Source organism: Lepidochelys kempii, chromosome 1, assembly GCF_965140285.1.
Source record: "Lepidochelys kempii isolate rLepKem1 chromosome 1, rLepKem1.hap1, whole genome shotgun sequence".
Classification (NCBI taxonomy): Eukaryota; Metazoa; Chordata; order Testudines; family Cheloniidae; genus Lepidochelys; species Lepidochelys kempii.
In genome coordinates this window covers 248,773,619-248,788,428 of record NC_136380.1, presented here as the reverse complement: position 1 = coordinate 248,788,428, position 14,810 = coordinate 248,773,619, and the positions used below count along the sequence as shown (strand labels likewise).

Sequence of the window (14,810 nt, the reverse complement as noted above, 5' to 3'; positions counted from 1 at the left end):
TTGCATCCGAGAGTGCTGAAGGAATTGGCGGCTGTGATTGCAGAGCCATTGGCCATTATCTTTGAAAACTCGTGGCGAACCGGGGAAGTCCCGGATGACTGGAAAAAGGCTAATGTAGTGCCAATCTTTAAAAAAGGGAAGAAGGAGGATCCTGGGAACTACAGGCCAGTCAGCCTCACCTCAGTCCCTGGAAAAATCATGGAGCAGGTCCTCCAAGAATCAATCCTGAAGCACTTACATGAGAGGAAAGTGATCAGGAACAGTCAGCATGGATTCACCAAGGGAAGGTCATGCCTGACTAATCTAATCGCCTTTTATGATGAGATTACTGGTTCTGTGGATGAAGGGAAAGCAGTGGATGTATTGTTTCTAGACTTTAGCAAAGCTTTTGACACGGTCTCCCACAGTATTCTTGTCAGCAAGTTAAGGAAGTATGGGCTGGATGAATGCACTATAAGGTGGGTAGAAAGCTGGCTAGATTGTCGGGCTCAACGGGTAGTGATCAATGGCTCCATGTCTAGTTGGCAGCCGGTGTCAAGTGGAGTGCCCCAGGGGTCGGTCCTGGGGCCGATTTTGTTCAATATCTTCATAAATGATCTGGAGGATGGTGTGGATTGCACTCTCAGCAAATTTGCGGATGATACTAAACTGGGAGGAGTGGTAGATACGCTGGAGGGGAGGGATAGGATACAGAAGGACCTAGACAAATTGGAGGATTGGGCCAAAAGAAATCTGATGAGGTTCAATAAGGATAAGTGCAGGGTCCTGCACTTAGGACGGAAGAACCCAATGCACAGCTACAGACTAGGGACCGAATGGCTAGGCAGCAGTTCTGCGGAAAAGGACCTAGGGGTGACAGTGGACGAGAAGCTGGATATGAGTCAGCAGTGTGCCCTTGTTGCCAAGAAGGCCAATGGCATTTTGGGATGTATAAGTAGGGGCATAGCGAGCAGATCGAGGGACGTGATCGTTCCCCTCTATTCGACATTGGTGAGGCCTCATCTGGAGTACTGTGTCCAGTTTTGGGCCCCACACTTCAAGAAGGATGTGGATAAATTGGAGAGAGTCCAGCGAAGGGCAACAAAAATGATTAGGGGACTGGAACACATGAGTTATGAGGAGAGGCTGAGGGAGCTGGGATTGTTTAGCCTGCAGAAGAGAAGAATGAGGGGGGATTTGATAGCTGCTTTCAACTACCTGAAAGGGGGTTCCAAAGAGGATGGCTCTAGACTGTTCTCAATGGTAGCAGATGACAGAACGAGGAGTAATGGTCTCAAGTTGCAGTGGGGGAGGTTTAGATTGGATATTAGGAAAAACATTTTCACTAGGAGGGTGGTGAAACACTGGAATGCGTTACCTAGGGAGGTGGTAGAATCTCCTTTCTTAGAGGTTTTTAAGGTCAGGCTTGACAAAGCCCTGGCTGGGATGATTTAACTGGGAATTGGTCCTCCTTCGAGCAGGGGGTTGGACTAGATGACCTTCTGGGGTCCCTTCCAACCCTGATATTCTATGATTCTATGATTCTAAGTATCTAGTCACACCCTTTGGCTTTGTCTTCTCTAGGAAAAGAGGTGTGTTTTAAACACGTAAGCTAACATGTTAACAATCGTTAAAATCTTAGTGTCAAGTAATAGTCTTAATATATTCACTGGTCAAGTTAAACCATAGGCTCCCCCCTAAGGTTTACTTTTACGAGCCAATGTGTTAAAAGATGTTAATGAGTGTTAGCAATACACTTTTCTCCTAGTATATACATGACTTTTGTGTTTGAGACCTCACACATATGTAGGCTGCACATAATTATTTTGAGTGATGTGATCCAAATCTAGAGTAATACTACAGCTTAATTTTTATCAGGCAAAGCCTGACTCCAATGGCCTGCAAAGGAAAGGGTTTAAACATTCTGTGTTCTGCTGGGCTAGCTCCTCCAAATCCCACACTCTGCTCCCACATTTTCCCTAAGAGAATCAAAGTCTAAGTGATGAACATGGGTGCATAAGCCACAGGCTGAAATTTGTTCATATAACATGTTTGTCTAATAATTTTGAAGAACAGAGTTGTAAAAATTAAAGCCAGAGCAAAGGGTGAAATTTTTGGAATAAATTGTTTGCTATGGACAGTTCACCCAGCTGTATCTAGAACACAGGAATGAGAGAGCTGCATTCAGTCTTCTTGGGAAAGCTCATGGTACCATAGTCCATGGTAGCAAACATAACAGAACAAATAAACAAATGATGGGGCTACAACTGAATTTTTCCAAGAAATCAAAGTACACACTGAGAGGTGACAAATGCTTTTAGCTGATTGGTCTTTGTCTATCTAAAGGAAACATTCTGTGGAATTTCTGTCAGGTCAGTGCTCTCAGCTAAATCTGTTGTGAAGTTGAAACTGTCCCTGTCAAATGTAATCCATAACAAATTAAGCCTAGTGATGGAGCTCTCAGCAACTGCCATGTCAGATTCCTGGCCCCTCATTCTCCAGGATGGTAGCTCATGGAAGGTGTGTGTGTGAGAGGAGTTCCTGTGTTGTTAACGTTGAACCTTCTGGCTAGCGAAGGAAAGTGATTAATATGTCCAAAATAAACCCCTTTCTCACTTGTAAGGATGGTCTTCACAATGTAGTGCCCTGAATGTGGGGAACAAAGGGGAGTCCTCCAGTGGGACTAGGAGGAGACAGTCACTATCACCATAAAAATCCCTTTCCCACTGATTTAACACCGATCTATCAAAGTTAGGCTCAATGTGGCATCAGTGCCATGGGTGCAAACTGACATTTTTCTTGATGTTCCCGACTACCTTGAGAAGTCATTAGCTGGAACAGCACCTTCAGTCATGCAACTGCCAGACAACTAAGCTGAGGCCTGTGCAATACAGGAAGTCAGACTAGATTATTGTAATGATCCCTTCTGGCTTTAACATCTATGAAACTACCTCTGGAACAGTCAACTTGGCCACTCTGGTCAGAGTCCTCCAATCTATCAACTATCAGCTAAGGAAAGGTACTAGCCTGAGAGCCTTGGAGATTGAAACCCTCTATTTATCCACAGAATAGGTTCAGCATGAACAACATTGGTGTGAGCGTCCCTACTAATGTGCCTCAACGCTGTTCTTTACCACCTCTATGAGGCGAGAGGGCAGTTTATTCCCCATGCCCATCCTTGGTCTCTCTGCTGACACTGCCAACAGGTGAGATGCTTAAAGTGCAAGTCGCATGGTGGGGGCACAGGTTCACTAGCTCTTGGACTGAGGCCACAATATTGGAATGTGCTTTGAGAATGGAAGAGAGCTTGGTGAGCCAGGGTGTCCAGGTGGTATCCCTGCCATGCCATGGTGTGATGATGCTCCTTGAAACAATTCTCCTTTTGTGGGAGTAGAAGGGAGCCAAGGGTGGAGCTGTAAGAACAAAAAGCAAACACTGAGGACCTCCAGTGTTTGTGCTGCACAAACTTTGGAAGATGCTAGCAGTCTGGGTTGTAACTAATCATTTGGTGGCATACTGTTTTACTCACATGCTGAATCCATGGTGCATCATTTCAATTGGTGCCGAGTAATGTTTATGACCTGAGGCAGCTTGAAACCTAGTTTTCCAGAGGCGAATAGTGAAAGCATATTTAACCCTTTTGGAGCTGGCATCAGCCTGTGGGCTGCTCTGACTTATGCTACTGGTGGAGGATTGGTGTAGCTGAGTGCTGCTCTGCTCTGAGTTCTGCTCAGACCCCTGACACACCCCTTTTGGCAGGGGCACGTGTGTCTGTGTGGGGGGGCGGGGAAGGAGAGGAACTGGTACAGCAGCCACCTCCTTTGTGTTTTTGCCAGCAGGGAATTCCCTTCCACAAGGGGAACATGAGATGTGCTACATCTCCTAGTTGAACAGTTCTGTAGCCATATTGTCTTTACAGTGGCCATCCATATTGTTCACTTCAGCTGCACAGATTTCAGGGTCATTGGAAAAAGAGAGTACTCGGTTTGGTTTTTTTCCACAAACATTGTCCCCAGTCAGGGCTGGCCCTAGACCAAATGGTGCCCCAGGCAAAGAGTGTATTTGATGCCCCCTTTCCATTTGTTAAACTTTTGAATACTTTATTTCTTTATTGCATTTGTAGCCGATTTCACTACTTTGATGCTCGATTTGCATGCATGAATTATCCCTGTCATATAAGATGATAAATTTGCATGCTAGGATCTGCAAATTTGTTATTCATGCCATGTATAAGCAAATAACTTTTTTTTCTCTAAGCTTATAGAAACTTTTTAATTTTAGGAATAACTAAAATGTACTAACATCAAGTCATCAAACGTGTTAAGCACGGCAAACAAAGCAACTTTCTTTTATAGTGTTGCGCAGATAAGAGTTCAATAGCTATCTCTGGCATCTCATTAAATATGTCCTTTATTAGTTGCTATCTACACCCTTCAAGTTTTAAAACACAAGTACATGTTCACAATTACACAGGAAAAGGTTCATAATATTGCAGCTGGGCTCTCACTTCATGTTGTTCTTATATGTCACTGACTGACTGGCAAGATCCCCTCCCCTTACATGCCTACAAGGGCATGGCTGACAGCATTCTAGGAGGTTCAAGGAAAATGTAGTTCTCAGAAAGTCTGGAAGGTTCCATGAGCTTCTACAAAAATCCAGAACATTCTAGGTTTCAGAGTAGCAGCCGTGTTAGTCTGTATTCACAAAAAGAAAAGGAGTACTAGTGGCACCTGAGAGACTAACCAATTTATTTGAGCATAAGCTTTCGTGAGCTGCAGCTCACTGCATCTGATGAAGTGAGCTGTAGCTCACGAAAGCTTATGCTCAAATAAATTGGTTCGTCTCTCAGGTGCCACTAGTACTCCTTTTCTTTTTGAGAACATTCTAGAAGGTTTAGTGAAAAATAAATCCACATACAGAATATCGGAAACATGTTACTTCAAACACTCTATTTTCCCTTTTGTAACTAACAACAAAAACTGCACGCTGGGCTCAGCGCCCCCTACCTCACCCCCAAGCCCAATACCCCAGGCAGTCCTTGGGTTGCCTGCCTGTAAATCCAGCCCTGTCCCAGTCACTTGAACTGAATGTGAATCTCTGTGAGCTGTAGCAATATTAAATCTTTGTGCGTCAATTTGATGGGGTGGAGACACCTCACTCAGTGGATGGAAAGGAGAGGGTTAAGTCTCTTTTCTCTCTGAAAAGAAAAGCCACAGTTGTGTGCCCTCCTGAGTGCAGGGATTTTCAGGGAGCCTTTCATGAGGGAAGTAGTTCTGGGCCCAGTTGTAGTGAATCATGTCATCCTCCCAGGGAACTAGAGGATGAGTGTACTCAGAGGACTTGGAGGTAGTTTGCATTACGAGCTAGACCATCTGTGAGGGTAAAGGGAGCAATCTCTCTTGTGACGTACTTAAGCACTGGTGTCACAAAGTCATCTTTTTGTTGACTGTGTTTAGAGACTTGGACAAAGGAAACCCTTTTGGATGTTTAAGGGTGAATTCTCCTCTCACCAGTTTCACACCAGTGCAGTTCCATTGACTGCAGTGGAGTTACTCAGATCTACACTTGTGCAAGCAAGGTCAGAATGTTGACTTGAGTTTGTCTCTGACTACAGGAAACTTTTTGTAAATTTGACCAGGAAATCTTGAGTGGACCTTATTACAGCTCATCTGCCCTGTCTATCAGACCTGAAGAAGAGATCTGTGTAGTTTGAAAGCTTCTCTCTTTCACCAACCAAAGTTGGTCCAGTAAAAGATATTGCCTCACCCAACTTGGCTCTCTAATATCCTGGGACCAACATGGCTACAACAATACTGCAAGCAACTGTCTGTCAGTGATCGTCAGTAGAAGGCAGTCACAACTGCACACCCTTTCCACAGGAAGTGTGTTCCACCAGTTGTCAGTGTTGTACAGTCTGAAATAATTCAGGTGTGTCGGGCAGTTAATCAAATGTGGTTTTGACATTCTGAACTACATTCTCTGTAGTCTTCTAAATTCTGTAGGCACAGAAAGAATGTACTGATATGGTGTTCTACTTGCCTAACTATTGCCAATTTTTTCATCATAAATGCTGTATATCTTAGTTAAACAATTACCACTGCAAACACAGGCCTTTGTTGAGGAACGCATTCCTGTTCAGGACAACAGTTAAGCATGTGCTTAAATCTTATGGATGTCAATGGGACATAAGCACGTGCTTAAGTGCTGCCCTGAATTGAGGTCATAGTCTCTTTCTTGCCTTAGAGTTTGACACTGTAAGGTGCTGAGAGCCATTAACTCTCAATGACAGCAACGGGAATGGAGGGTGCTCAGCATCTCACAGGAAGTTAGCACAGCCCATTAGTGTTGATTGCATTCCTTTAAACATAGTATTCCATTTATTAATATCTTTTTTCAGTTGTGAATCTGTGTTCCTTGCTGCTGCTCTAGGCAAGTCTTCTCTCTGGATAGGTATCAGATAACATGAAGATTATTTCCAGACAAATAAGCAATTTCCATCTTTCTGCCAAAACTTCTGAACCATGAACATAGCTGAGCAAAAGCGGGTAGAATGTTTTTCCAAATTAGCATGAAGACGTTAAGATCATCACTAGGAAGGTTGAGATTTTTTTTTTTTTTAAGACGATCTTTCCGTGGTAGCTTTCTTTTTTTAACAACTATTCTTGGTTTGAAACTTTCATTCTGGGCATACATTTGGTGCCCAGATGGTGCAGGCACGCACAGAAGCCCATCACGCTGTCAGGGCAGGCAGATACATATGTAAATATTTTGCCTTTTTCCCCTATAATGTTTGGCTTTGTCGAATCTAATTGCTGTCAGAGGCAGAATGAGAAGAACACTTAAGAAAAGCAAACAGTGAGGACCTCCAATGTTTGTGCTGCACTAACTTCAGAAGATGCTTACAGTCTGGATTGTAACTAATAATTTTGTTGCATAACATTTTATTCACACTCTGAATCCATGGTGCATTGTTTCAGTTCATGCCAAGTAACATTTGTGACCTGAGGTAGCTTGAAACCCAGCTCAGAGGTGAATGGTGAAAGCATATTTAACCCTTTGGAGCTGAAAGACAGGACTCTTGGCATCATGTGTTTAATGCCTTTTAAATTGGTGTTAATGGTGGGTGTTCCGTTCCTGGCCCCAGTACGGGGTTGCATCATTTTCTCATTTGTTTTATTGGTGTATGGCTTATTGCTTTATTTAATGTATTTTTCTATCATCTGTTGAGTATCAATCAGAGAGGCAAAAGTTAGCAAAGTCTGTCTGTCTCTCCTCTGAGTACTGAAATGAGCATGGTCAGTGACACTGAGAATACCTACTTATTTATTAAGGACCTGATCCAAAGCTGTCATAAATAGAAAGGGAAGGGTAAACACCTTTTAAAATCCCTGCTGGCCAGAGGAAAAACCCTTTCACCTGTAAAGGGTTAAGAAGCTAGGATAACCTTGATGGCACCTGACCAAAATGACCAATGAGGAGACAAGATACTTTCAAAGCTGGAGCGGGGGAGAAACAAAGGTTCTCTCTGTCTGTGTGATGCTTTTTCTGGGAACAGAAAAGGAATGGAGTGTTAGAACTTAGTAAGTAATCTAGCTAGATATGCGTTAGATTCTGTTTTGTTTAAATGGCTGATAAAAATAAGCTGTGCTGAATGGAATGTATATTCCTGTTTTTGTGTTTTTTTGTAACTTAAGGTTTTGCCTAGAGGGATTCTCTGTTTTGAATCTGATTACCCTGTAAGGTATTTACCATCCTGATTTTACAGAGGTGATTCTTTTACTTTTTCTTCAATTAAAATTCTTCTTTTAAAAACCTGATTGCTTTTTCATTGTTGTTAAGATCCAAGGGTTTGGGTCTGTGTTCATTATGCAAATTGGTGAGGATTTTTATCAAACCTTCCCCAGGAAAGGGGGTGTAGGGTTTGGGAGGATTTTCGGGGGGGGGGGGCGGGAGACGTTTCCAAGCGGGCTCCTTCCCTGTTTTATATTTATTAGACGCTTGGTGGTGGCAGCAATAAAGTCCAAGGGCAAAAGGTAAAATAGTTTGTACCTTGGGGAAGTTTTAACCTAAGCTGGAACAAATAAGCTTAGAGGGTCCTAAGCTTGCAGGTCCCCACATCTGTACCCTAGAGTTCAGAGTGGGGAAGGAACCTTGACAAAAGCTCATGGAAGTCAAAGGAAAGTTGACTTTAGTGGTCTTTTGGTCAGATCCTAATTGCTTAGCAAAATGGTCTGATGAAAGAAATGGCCAAGGAAAGGGATGTAGGAAATCCTACTGGCATTGCAACTATCCTTGCATCGCTGAACTAAGTGTTTCTGATCAGAAGCAAATATTGGCTAAGGCATCAGTTGTGGGGAACCTGTGGCTAAAGCAAACTCTTTGCTTCCATGGGCATTACCTTCATTGAGAGGTTCCTCAGGAGACCAAAGCTTGCCGCGGGGATGATTGTGGGTAGAGGGGAATGGCTATAAAAAGAAAATGTAGTACCTCCATGATCAAATAAAAAAAAAAGTAGTATCGCATACAGCTGCTTTCCATAGAGTGCAGATGAAATCTCAGCTACGCAATAAATAGGGCACAATGCCGGCCATTCATGTTTGAGTTTGACGTTTGTCATTTTTTGGTCATGGGATGTCACTGCATTCTGCTTCTGTTCTAATCTATTCCAGTTCTTCTACCATATGCATCACTGTGATATCTGAGCACCTTCCAGGGGTACACTAAGCTGCATCACTATCATCTGTCATGTGTGGTTCTCTCGGTCTCCTTCCTCTTCCCAGGGGACAAATCATGTGAGCATTGTTTTTTACATTTATATATATATAAATGTAAAAAACAATGCTCACATGATTTGTCCCCTGGGAAGAGGAAGGAGACCGAGAGAACCACATATATAAACACATTGCTCTGTTTAACAACATTTTATTTATTTTTCTTTTTGTCCGTCACAGGAGCAATTGATCAGTGCACGTACATCAAGTACCATTACTCCTCAGCAACAATTCCCAGGAACCTCACCTACAACATCACCAAGACAATCCGCCAGGATGAGTGGCATGCCTTGCGTAAGTGTCTCATCTTTTTTCTTCCTTTCCTCTAGTGTGCACATAAAGTGCAATAGTAACCAGTAAAGGTGAACTGGGGCTTTGGCAGACAACCCAATCAGAGACATCTCATGTGGATAGTTGTCACGGCAGAGAAGCCAATTTGCTGCTAGCACCCACAGCTCTGTGTATTTCTTTGGGTGACTGGAAATTCTGCATTAGCATGGAAAGCATTAAATGTGTGTGGGGGTGGGGTGGGAGGAACATTCCTATGCAGAGGTTAGTATTGAATTAAATATGAACGTGAATAAAATAATCAATTTTGTAATTCTTAATTCAGTAAAATCTTTTGAATTTGCATTTTTCCCATGCATTTCATGCTGCTGCAAAATTTCCAGCTTCCAGCAGCATTCAGTACTAGCACATAGCAGAAATTGGTAGGTTCTGTCATGGAATATGTGGTTCTACCCCCAACCCTGTCTCTTGGGTGGGAGGCGCTGCTCAGTGACACTGCTTGCCTTTGAGGGTCTAGGAAAAGAAATGCTGCTCTTTAAAGGCACGGGGAAGGATCCCAGCTTCTGGTGATAATTGTGGCCTTTGGTCATCAACTTGTAGCAGTGACTGAAGCAATAAGACATGACAGGGTTGGAATTGCCTGGAGATGCAGGGCTGGCCTTATAGATTCTCTTCCTCCTTATGGGCTTTGAGATGAACAAAGGGTTTTCACTGACAAAATGGAAGAATTAAGATTCATATGAAAGGGAAGATGCCAACAGGAGTGCATCCTCTTGTTATATATGTATATTGGATAGTGTGTTGTACTTTGGAAATTCTTCTCTATTTTGAGCAGCAGTGACTATCTCCTGTCACCACCTTCTGGGAATCTCGCAAATTAATACAGGAATTATTGTCTTTAAAAACATGTATCTTTAACTAAGCAATGTTTAGGGTAATGGGTCATTGTGAGGATGTACATGTATTTTCTTTCAACTGAAGTGTAATTGCTTACATGTTTGGCCATATTGGTCCCTTGGAGTGCTTCCCCTTTCCTGTTCTAGTGCTAAACTCTGTGGGAGAATGCAAAGTGTCAGCAGCTGACTGGAATCTTTAGTAGCATATTTTCCAACCTCTGAAGAGGCAGTCTAGACACAGTGTTTACACATTTACATATCCAGTTTGGTCCGAGGCACTTTCAGGGTGAGGCTGTTGTTTATTTCCTCACTGTGGAAGGTACAGGGAATGTATGTGTGGGTGGGCGCACGTGCATCTGTGCGTATTCCTGACCTAGATTTTCTTGATGCTTCATGAATCAGATAAGTGAAGGTAGATAGTTGTATGTGATTGAGATATGAATCTGTGTCCCTCTCAACAAAGGTGGAAAAGGAGAGGCACCCCTTGATAAATCTGTGTTGTTTATAGATCAATTTGTCTTATTCAGTGGCTTTAGATTTCAAAGTATTGGCTATGTGGGATTAATGCATAGCCACTAGAGGGTCTGAAGGTCACTGTATTTAACAATGAACTGATGCCATAGATAGATATATTTATGGTGTGGAGGTAGGTGTGTTTGTAACTTGCTACCTTATCCATTGACCAACTTTCAGTTTTAAAGGAGGGAGGTGTCTAGAAAAGCTCTCATTAGCAATCTCCTATCAGTTTTTTTGGGGGCTGGAGGAGGTGTTCCCTCTTCAAAGAGCTTCTGGAATCTTCATTAGGTGGTCACTAGCTTAGGCAATACAATAAGTTTACTCACACAAACCCTCTGACCATATCCCCTCCATACCCATGGACAATATATTTTACAGCTAGGCTGGTTTCATCCAGGTTACAGCCTCCAGTTCTGGGACAGGTTATGATTCTCCCAGCTGTGTGGGGCACACAAAGAGACAGGCCATAGCAGATACAGGGGCAGGGCTTTATTAAAGATGGTGTCCATGCGAATGAGGATGGTTTGATGGAGTCGCCTCTCCTTTTTCCCTTCCTATACCTGCTGGCTGATATCCTCAAAAGGCTATGGTAGCAATAGGCATAGAACCTCCTTGATTAGAAGAGTTACTGCTGTCACAATATTTGGGTTTATACTTTGTTTACCTTTGGCCTGTTACTCAATTTTTAATGTTTCCTTTGCCATTGTAGCTGGAAGCATGAGTTAATTTTTCAAGAGGACAGAAATTAACCATGAGTTAATAGGAACTTGGCAAGCCATAAAACAACCAACACCACTATTGTACCAAAGCTAGGAATCTATAGACATCATATTCATATATTAGGAGTATAAGTCTTGGCAAGTCATGCCTTTGAGAGACCTCCAAGCATTTGCAGGAAATGGATTGGTGAGTCAAAGGCAATGTTCCCTCTGAGGTTATGTCTATACTGCAGTCATGGGGTGTGACTGTAGCTTGAGTAGACATTCCTGAGCTAGCTTTAATCTAGCTAGCTCAGGTACTGGAACAGTGAAGCTGTATTCGTGTGGGCTATCCCCATGAGTAATTACCCAGGGTTCCAGGCGGACTTGTACAGCTCACACTGAAGCACATGCTGCCACGGCTTCACAGCTCTTATATCTGAGCTTGCTAGACTAAAGCTAGCTCAGGTATGTCTGCACAAGCTAGTCATGCAGTATAGAGACACCCATAGTCAGTACTGAATCAGTGCCCTAAGAAGCCCTGTGTGGGTGCAGTTGCCGTTTTCTGGATGAGTTATAAAAGCAAGGCCCTGATCACGTGTGCTCCTTAAAGACCCCATCTCCCTTTTTATATGAAAGGAGGTGTTAATGTCAGATGGACTCAAACTTTTGTGTAATTTATCCATCTCTCTTCATACGCTTTGTGAGGATTCTGATAAATTGGGACCTAGATCTGAACCACCCCAGATTTTAGCTGTGCAAAATAAAAACTCCCGACAATGATGTTTTGCTAAACCAAAACCGCTCCTGATTATAGCCATATCTAGTGTTGATGTCCTGTCCAAGTTTCAACTTTGTTAATTATGAACTGTCTTGCTATATTTTCTCTGCAATTTTAACTGGCTATAGTATTCTTCAGTCCCTGACCTAAATGGTTGTGCAGTATTGCTTTGCATTGTTAAACAGTTCCACCCCAGAGGTGGCTACATTTGTGGAGACTGATGTGATTCCTATGTAATTACTGCTTTGTAAAGGACTAAAGAGCACTAACTACATTCAGGTAAATTATTCTTATATTGCCTGATGTACATGAACAATACAAAAATATTCAGGGGCAAATAATACCTGAAAGCAAAGGGATCCATGGTTCAGCAATGAAGAAATTACTTGACAGTGGACATCCTAGGAAAGCACCTACTCTTGCATTTTTCACATTTAGGATTATTGTCCCAGAGGCAAAGGATGAAGAGAATGGGAAACTGGAAAGCCCTGAAAAGCAAAAAAAGATCTTAACTCTCTTCAGGATTTTTTCTTTCCAATGGATATGCTTCCCCCAACCCACCCCGAATCAATCCAGGAAGTAGCACAATACTTGTGCTTCACGTGTAATAGCAGTCTTACTTCTAGCTGTGCACATCTGACACAAGGAGTCCTGAGTTTGTTTTTGGTAGCTACGATCGGCAGAGGCCAGATTGCATTTTGTGGTGGACAGAGAAAGTATTCCATTGCTTCCATGGCTTCTCTTTCCATGGCTTCAGTCCAGCTCCAGGCTGTAGAGACCAAAAGTGATTAAGTGAAGCATGGGAAGTGAGTTGCTAGACTCAGTTCAGTTTCACATCTTTGAAACCAGCATCACAATTAGCATAAACAGAAAAGCCAAGAAGTGACTAGAGATTGAACTCCCGTCTCCCATTCAGTGCTGGTCCTCGCTAGTCAGGGTTGAGGGAGAGTGACCAAGTTGCATGGAAGAAGGCTGGGTTCTGGCTGCCTGTGCTTTCCTCATTCTATGGCTTCATAGAGGTACAAGAAAAAGAGGTAAAAGGTGTAGTTCAGTACTGTAGCGCTAACCTTCCTCCAAAATACACTCTGTGCCTTAGCCAGAGCCATAGCTCTCCCTTGCCATCTCTGAATCACTATGCTATGATTTCCCTTCCCCCTCAGATAGGGAAAAGATTGCTTTAGCTGGAGTTAAGAAGGAATTCTGTTGCTCTTGCTACCTTTGCAGCAGCAGCTCTCCTTGGTCTCATAACAGACTGTTAAGTGGTGGAGTGAGGGATAAATGGGCCCCTAGTGGTGCTCAGTAGCCCATTTTTCTCAACCCTGACAGCCACAATGGACTCTCCAGCACATTCCTCTTCAAGGGTGGGAGAGGGTGAGGGGTTATTCATTTGATACAGAGGACCCCAGTGACAGCAGTCAGCACAGTGAAGCATATACTCCTATAGCTGTGCTTTGAGTGATGCACCAGAAGAACCCAGGGGAGAGGCTGGACCCAGAGGAATGACTGAGGCCAATCTTTTCATTTTTAATTTTAGCATTTTTTTTCAATTCTGTTTGGAATTTTCCAGATAGAACCTTTGCTTCAAATTGATTGCCTGTGGCCATGAGAGCCAGGGAAATAGAACGTCACTTCCCTGTAATCAGTGCCTCTCAACAGTCTCTTGTTAAATAGGAATGGCAGGGAGTGTGACTGTAGATTTGCCAGCTCCCCCTATCAGGAGATAAATGTTAGTCATTTTGTTTAAGTGGACTGTCTGTACTAGCTGGGAGGGGAAGAGAAGAGGGAAGGAAAAGAACATTTTGTCCATCAACTTCTAACATGTCTCTCTGGAAAATCCAAGCATAGTGATAGGGCTGGGGTACTGTAAGTGTATTTACTAAATGCCATGCTGTGATTAAGGCCCTGTGTACTGCACAGCAAGGTGGAGAGGAATTCTGCAGTAGGGTCACTGGATCCTAAAGATCTTTGGCAACTTCATTTAATATTTTTTTAAAAAATTGAGGTTTATATTGCATTAAATCTGAAAATAGATAATCCAGTTAGGACAGTAGTCCCTGTGCTATTTATTTTAATATTAAATTCACTATATGTTTGGTAGTGGCATACTTTGGTTTAGCTTAACTTAAGTCAACTGGGAACAGATTTAAGACACAAGAAGTCTGATTTGACCAAAATAAGAGTGTCTACACAGTGGTTTGCACTGGTTTAACTAAACTGTTTTAAAATCACACCCTTTTTTGGTAAATCCAATAATAGTAATACTCATATGGCTGGCTGTTACAGGACAGATCCTCGGCTGGTGTGAGTAACTGGAGCTATCCCAATTTATACCAGCTGCAGATCTGGCCTTATATATTTTGCCTATCTTGAAAACTTCTGGAGACCTAAATCTGGTGTACAGCGGTAAAGTGCGTGAAACATTGTGGTTGTTTTGAAGGCCACATTCCATACACCAGTGAAACCACTAGGGAAAACAATGTACCCAGTTTGTGTACCAACTTGCCCTTCTCTAGTGCTGCTGAGGAATGAGGACCAGCATATAAATACCTCTTGTGGCACTCAGGGGCCTGGGGAGTAGCTATTCCTTTGGTTCCACCTCACAGGAGCAGAAACAAGCACCAGCTGACTGGTATGGCATTATGAGTCATCAGAAAGTTTTTGGAAATGGGATAATCAACAGAGAGCCTAGGATCTGGTTTGTTTCTTTGCAGCTTTTAGGTGTCAGCCACTGCTGAAGGCAGCATATTCAATGAGTTGGACAATTGAGGCCAGAGTTTCAAAGATCATTAGGCACCTAGAGATTCAGATAGATGCTTAGTGGGAATTAGGCATCTAGCTTGCTGACCTACCTTTTAAAAACCCCGCCAGGCACCTACCTGTA

The 14,810-nt window shown here is 42.9% G+C and overlaps 1 protein-coding gene across 2 annotated transcripts in view; it reads left to right on the top strand.

Moving 5' to 3' along the window:
• The window catches only part of TMEM178B (transmembrane protein 178B), a 329,106-nt gene that overhangs the window by 97,651 nt on the left and 216,645 nt on the right, over nucleotides 1-14,810 (top strand). For both annotated transcript variants that reach the window (XM_073322275.1, XM_073322269.1), the window contains one exon: nucleotides 8,931-9,044. In XM_073322275.1, the coding sequence (XP_073178376.1) occupies nucleotides 8,931-9,044 (114 nt within the window). The remainder of the gene's footprint in view (nucleotides 1-8,930; nucleotides 9,045-14,810) is intronic.